General features: G+C 33.9%; 1 protein-coding gene across 1 annotated transcript; it reads right to left on the reverse strand.

Moving 5' to 3' along the window:
• Nucleotides 1-1,906: 1,906 nt before the first annotated feature.
• LOC140767483 (myb-related protein 308-like) lies at nt 1,907-3,506 on the reverse strand. The gene is made up of 3 exons (XM_073107410.1): nt 3,320-3,506; nt 3,022-3,151; nt 1,907-2,635 (listed from the first exon to the last, which is right to left on the reverse strand). Exons 1-3 carry the CDS (start codon nt 3,453-3,455, stop codon nt 2,104-2,106), a joined length of 798 nt encoding a protein of 265 aa, XP_072963511.1. The 5' UTR covers nt 3,456-3,506; the 3' UTR covers nt 1,907-2,103.
• Nucleotides 3,507-7,396: the final 3,890 nt, after the last annotated feature.

Genomic DNA, 7,396 nt, shown 5'->3' on the forward strand with positions numbered 1-7,396 from the left:
AAGACCAACCCTTTATTTTATTTTTTTATTAACCATCGTTTCGTAGACTAATTCCGTGTTATTGTTTATAAATTATTATCAAGCTCTGGACCTAACAATTACTTATTATTTTATTCCATCTTGTGCTTAGTGATGCATTTGGCTAGGACCAAAGTTTAAACTAATTATTTTTCTAAATTGGTAACTGTCGACGTAATAGTTTTATTTTGAGAACTAATTAATTATTTATTTATTTATTTGATCACGAGTCAGTAGACTATAGATTAAATAAAGAGGTTAATCATTCTCGCCAGCTAACCTTTTGTCTAAATTATGCACACAAAAAATTATTAAAATATTATAAGGAAAATTGAACTCATAATCTTTTATCTGTGAGCCTAATCTTACATCATCAATACCCAAGTGTCTAACTACATAGCATGGAGGATCATTTGATAAAAAAGAATGAGAAGGAAAACTTCATTGATCCAAATAAATAAAGTTAGAATAATATATTGGATTGTATATTGTTGAGGGTGACTAAGACTATTGATAACAACTTTTACTTTAAATAATAGCATGATTAAGAAGAAAACTTTGAAAAAAGGTTTGAGATGTTTTGTTCAGTAAATGGAGCAACAGTAGTGGAATATTTGGAAGGAAGGTTTAATTCGTATGAATATCTAAGAATATAATAATAGTTTAATATTAATTTTTATGGCAAAAACTAACGAGACGGTGTTGTTATGAATTAGTGGAGATGGTGTGATGTAGATGATAATAACCGAAGAATAATGGAGATGATGATAGCGTGGATAAATCTACCACTTGAAAAAGAAGAAGGATGAACAGATGGTCGATCATAACAAAGAAGGAAGATTGACAAATAATGAAAGAGGGAGAACTAGCTGATGGGTAGGGTTCGAAGGAGGAGAGAGAGGATGGTCGGCCTTAAGGGTCTAAAGAGATCGACAGTCAAGAATGAAGGAAATGGCATCGGCTTAATAATGCCAGTCTTGGATCGAAGGAAAATTTTGAGAGAGATGAGTTAGGAAAAGATATAAGTGTTAATATTCTTTCATCCTCCCAAAATCTCTACCTTCCATATATTTAGAGGCTAATCAAAATTCAAAATAATTTAAATTAATTGTAACACAATAATCTCGGCATAGGTTTTCGAATGCCATTGGACGGACTGCATTAGGGAACGATGGCGACAGCCGTTCGAACCCTAAAACTCGAGAGTAGTTATAATATTTTGGTGTTCAAATAGCAGCTATCACCATTTGGACACCAAAACCCACGAGCACTTATTCTTTGATGGATTGTGGCATTCGAATATCGAGTGGTAGTCGTTCGAATACCAAAACTCAAGAGCATTTATTCTTCGACGGGCCTATGGTCTTTGAACACCATGTTGCGACCTTTCAAACGCCATAAAGCCTAAAATTGCTATTGTTGAATAGAAAATCCCGATGACCCAATAAAACCAATGTTCCCGGTGAGGTGATCCCATAAGGCCTATATCACATCGAGTGTTTAATAGATAGTTAATGTAAAAAAAACAACAATCTACTTAGACAAGTGAAAAAAAAAGAGTCCTAATATAAATAATGCAAAAGAAAAAGACAAAATATTTATAATGCAAAAGGAAAAGGCAAAATAATATTTGCTAGTAAATAATTATATCTATATCTTTAAACTACTGTCTATTTTCATTAAAAAAATTATTTTTATGGCACATTAACCCCTCAATTATTTAAAATCGCAAATGTCTTTTCGGTAAGTTTGCCGATATAACCTTTTTTTTTCGTTAATGTGATAATGACACGATCAATTTTATGTAATTTAAGAATTGTTTTATTCTTATTTTAGCTAAAGAAACAAAGAAATTGAGGATTAAATTAGGTAGAAGATATTAGATAGACTAAAAGTAAATAAGGTTTTATATAAAAATTGGATAATAATACATCATGTCAAGGTGTAACCAACCCTTCTACGTAAGATGGGGGGCCTATGCTTCTCCCGAAAGCTTTATTTCTGAGTCACAGGTGAATACAGGCAGCCATTTACAGTGTGAATAGATTCAATCGATGGATGATATAAAAACTTTATACCACCACATCAACAAATCTCGCCATCACCATTGCCAAAGCTACCAAAAAGCTCATCCATGGAGAAAGGATCGTATAATCCACTCCATTGTAACTCCCCATAAATGCAAGAGTCTTCAGACCCATGAAGGAGACCACAGTTGGTTGGCCAATTAACTTGAACGAGTCCTTGGTGGTTGTCAAGGACCTCACCATTTGAATTGGAGTCTATCCTGCACTCCGTTCCTCCTTCCAGTTCTTGTGCACTTTGGCCATTGCCATTGCCCATCAAGAGCCAATCTGCGAACACTACTCTTGGCAGTGGAGCCATGGCTTGGCTCGAGTCAGCAGAAGAAGATGACTCGATTAGATCAGAGGATTCTGAGTTAGAGTTTTGGCAATGGAATTCTTCAACTCCTTCTCTTACTACCAGACTTGGGCTTTGGTTAGCTAGTACTTTGGGGCTTTTACCACTTACAACTTTTTTCTTGAGATAGGAGTTCCAATAATTCTTCACCTCGTTGTCTGTTCTACCTGGTAGACGAGCTGCAATCTGAGACCACCTGCGAAAATTATAATCAGAGAAGAAAATTAAGTAGGTTTCATATGGCAACTTGAGATATTTTTTGTTCGTTCTCTGGTTGGTATTATTCAAACTGGTCATAGTCTAATATATTCAGAAGCGTCGAACATAGAAAAGTCTTTTACAATTATCAAAATTAATCTTTGATGTGGACCCTGCTATTCTTTTTCCTATCATTATCACCTAAATCTTTAAAAAGGTCTCAGTATGCACATCAGCATTCTCATTTCTTAATTATACCAAGATCTATTTATCATGTTCAGGAAACAAGCTACCAAATGCAGCATTCTCCTTTCTTAATTATTGCACAAAAATTCTCTTTCTAGTTTAATCCATATGCAATCTAAGTATGATATAGATCCTTACTTGTTTCCTATCACAGCATGAAGCTTCATCACAACTTCTTCCTCCTCTTGCGAGAACACGCCGCGCTTTAGTCCTGGCCTAAGATAATTGATCCATCTCAGCCTGCAACTCTTTCCATTTCTCAACAAGCCTGCCATTGCAGCATGATTAATTACTTAAATGTGGGGAAAAAATTTTGGTGCATGGATTGTAAGTTTGTATCATATTTGCATGCTTTAATGTCTGAATTCAGAATAGAAAACTGCTCATAGTTAGCAAAGGATGCATGGAGTTCTCTGAGAAGAATGCAGTAACTCACCAGCTTTAGCAGGAACTGCACTCCAGCAGCCATGGCCGTAGCGAAGAATGTAGTCTTTCAGTTTCTGATCCTCCTCTGGTGACCACAAGCCCTTTCTGTAGTTAACTTTTGCCTTCTGGCATGTCCTGCAACCCATTGCCAATTAATGCTTCTTTCTGCGATAGAGAGTATTGAGGGAGAAGAGCTGTTAGACTCTGTCCTCTGGTGATGCTTTGGGGAACAGCAAGTTGGAGTTTAAATAGACGAGGAACTTCGAACAATAAACAATTTATTAAGGGACGATTACTTTACGACCCCTAACCATCACTAATTTCTACATGCACATTCTCTAAACATCAAATAATTATTTTACTCTTAATTTTTCTCTATTTTTTTTTCTCTCTCTAAAATAAGAGCAGAATGATCCTGAAGGGTCTAATATTAATCAAATGAAACTCACATTTTATTTTTAATAGAAAATCTAACGACGAGGGGGTTTATATGAAAATGAGAATGTGTAATATCCGGGATTATATGGGAATAATTTTAATTAGTAATGTTGATAGAATTCAGTTCTAAGAATTAGGACTAAAGGACCATGAATTATAAGTTTTAGGCAGTTTTATTAAAGCTTTTAGTCCTGCAGACTGTTAATAATGCTCATTTCTCATCCTGGTCCTCCACGAGGAGCAAATGAACATAAAAAAACTTATCAGAAGATATTGAATATTCTTTGATGTCAACTCTTTTCCATTGGCTCGATCTTCACTAATTAAACGCCGCCATTAATTTATTGCAGTTCTCTACCTAAACTTGCAGTTTGTTATGAATGATGAATGATGCAATTTAGAACTTGCCCACTTAGTTGTCTTTTGTGGAGCTGCATCTGGATCATTGCATATTCTCTTTGAAGCTTCTGAATAAAAATCTCATGCTACATTTTTCGCCATGAATTCACAAGAAAGAGTTTCAGAATACTCCTAGAAGTGCAATATTCTGAGAAAGTAGTTGTGGTTTGATCAGATTAAAATTGAATTGGTTCAAATCTGATGATGAAAAGCTTAGTGCTCGATTCTAATTGAGCTGATCTTGATTCTTGTACTTGGGCTTGCAAATAAATTTTGTAGAAAGCTTCAGCACACCTTACCTTGATTGCTCTCAATGTTGATTTGCTTAAACTCAATGTTAATATAAAAACTATCGCCTCCTTAATCGCGTGAGCTTTTCGAGTAGTTGGTGAATTAAAAGAACATAGAAAACAAACTTAAAGATGAAGTTAACCTTAATCAGAGTCAAACTCAATCAACCTCATCTTGAATACTGCAAGTGGAGTCACACCTTTAACCAGATAAATAATTAAACTGATCCTTACTTGATGGAAGGTTTAATTGATAAATGTACAGAAAACAAAGGAAAGGGGAGAGGTCTATTAATTCTTATTAGAAATCTGGGTGATAGTAACCTTCCCAAACTAGTTTTAAGTTGAACCATAAGCCTTTCGACATATGGCCTTCATAAGTAGACAAAGTTAGATTCTTTACGCAAGAAGGATGAAGAAATTCTAGATACATACAAGATTTTAAAGAGAATTTGCTTTTGTTTATAGATTTCTTCCTTGATACTCAAACGCAAGTTTCTACACTTCAACACTGCAATCATCTGGGTTTTAAAAGACAACACAAGGACGAAGAATGTTCTACTCTCAATTTAAATTTAAAACGAGTAGGAGGGTTGTACTTTAAAATGTAATAATTTTTCCCTCTTGATTGGCAAATAGAAACTTTGACCCTTAAATTTCTCTGAACATGTAAATGCTTCTGAGAACTTAAATGATGCCACTTTAACTTTGCTCATCAGCATTATGAGCACTGTAAGATTTTATTTTTGTAGCAAAAGACAAACTTCACCGACAGTTCTTAAATCTAGAAACGTGAGCAGTAAAATTAATTGTACAACATTAAAAGTTTAAGATTGGCAAAGTAGACTTGACTATGGTATGAAAAGGATTTCTTAGGAAGTAACCTTAATTTTAATATGTACTGATTGAGTACATGCTGGATCATTCTTTCTTCTGCAGTGGGTCCAGAGAGTTCAAATTAATAAAATGTTGCATTCTGGGAAACTTGTTGTAATTCTTAATAGTTTCTTACTTTGTACAAGTCCATGGTTTTCTGAAGAAAATTAAAGGCTAGGCTCTCTCAAAGACTTATCATAAAAATATATGTTATACACTATAATCATTGGAAACATGTAGAATCTTTGAGGTGATCGGTTATCACTTGGTATTTCTTTTACAGTTAAACCATAGCAAATCAAAGTAGTTGGCGTACATGGAAAATATAGAGTATGGCAACTATATATACTGGATATTCTCTAGAATTGAGAACAAGCACCTACTCTCCATGACAAAATATAAATATTTCTAGGCTCATCTGATTTATTTTATTTATTTTTTTAAATTGTTTTTTACAATGACTAACTGAGTAGATTTCTCATCCTTGGATATAAACTTATGGAGATCCCTAAATAATCCAAGAGTCCGGTAAACAGATTAGTTATTTAAGACTTTTTAATGTGATTGTTTGCCATCAAAGAGACCAAGTAAAATGATTTACTCACCAGTCATGGTCTTAAGAAAAATGATATATTTTCTTGAGTACTCGACGAAAAGATCATTTGCTGATGTATTGTCCATGGTATATACAATTGTAGATGCTTGAATGAGAAAGCTAAAGATCATTGACACTTTGAGAATGCCTATGGCCACTAAGATTATATAAAAAAATTGGCAGTTAGCTCTGCAAACAACATTGGATTCCCATAACAATTTGAGGTAATCTTTCAACTTATCTTTTACTTTCTCTTGTTATTTGCACTTTCCAGACCAACCGACAGATGCAAACATATGATTATGATTCAGTCAAAGATGAGCTATATATATATTTATATATATAACTGGGACGACTTGTTATTCTAATAATTAATGTAGATTCCTAGGCTTCAGTATACTATAGAGAAAGACCAAAATGCAGTACGCCTATGTGAAAATTTAAGCTATCTACCAAACGCAATAAGTACATAAACATTTAATGGATTGACTTAACTAACAGAGTAAATCAATAAACAGCTATTAAGTCTCTCAATTCTTACCTAATCAAGCTTATGAAATAATCAAGAGATCTCTCTCTCTCTATATATATTATTATCTTGCGTAAGTACTATTCGTTGAAGATCTAAATTACATTTATGGCTGACATGTATGCTGAGTTCTGATTTGAGAAGCTAGTAATGAGACTTCTTAGACCTATCACTTAAGGTTAATTTTTCTAAATTATATAAAGCTTGATAAGCACATTCTTGTTCTCTTCGATACTGGTTTATTAGCTGTAGCAAGCAGCTAGAGGAATTAAATTTGTTCATATGGCTGTACGTACCTTATTGCTTAGTTTATGGGTACCTTTCAGTTGAAATTGTAGCAAAATTCTCCAATTTCTTAGTGGAATGCTGAAGGGATTATGGAAATCCTTTTTTTTTTCTTAATTACATGCGATACCGGTAAAGAAAATCTTGTAAGACTAAACCGTGTTTAACTATTAGCAGATGTTATTCTTCCATTCTGCCTCTTTCTATTGATTTACCCATTCTTGGTCTAGATGTTGCATAGAAATTAAAGCTGACATAGCTCAGAAAGGATAAAATTATATCTACCGTGACTGAAGTGCTGCAACTCACTTGATAGAAGAAATTAAAGAAAAGTATTGGACTGAATTCAGTTTTAATTGTGAGCAAGGAAGGATGAAACAGTGAGAAAAGCTAATCATAATTAGGAAAATTGTTAAGGACTGCTTAACCAAAAGGTTGATGATGTTTTTGGATCCTTGACAGCTTAATTAATTAAGCACGTTTTAGGGGAGTCCTATTGTTATGAGGCCCCTCAATTTCTTCTAACTTAGAAGGTGATCAAGTTTCTATAGTTTAGTTGGTGGTAGTAGGTAGTCCTTTACAAATGTCTTAGAAGTTAGGACTGGATATGTTCATATTAATATTTGACTAAGGACTTAAATGGAGGTTCCATTAAAGTCTCCAGTCATGAGCACT

The sequence above is a fragment of the Typha angustifolia genome, chromosome 9 (assembly GCF_048772165.1).
Source record: "Typha angustifolia cultivar Huaian chromosome 9, ASM4877216v1, whole genome shotgun sequence".
Classification (NCBI taxonomy): domain Eukaryota; kingdom Viridiplantae; phylum Streptophyta; class Magnoliopsida; order Poales; family Typhaceae; genus Typha; species Typha angustifolia.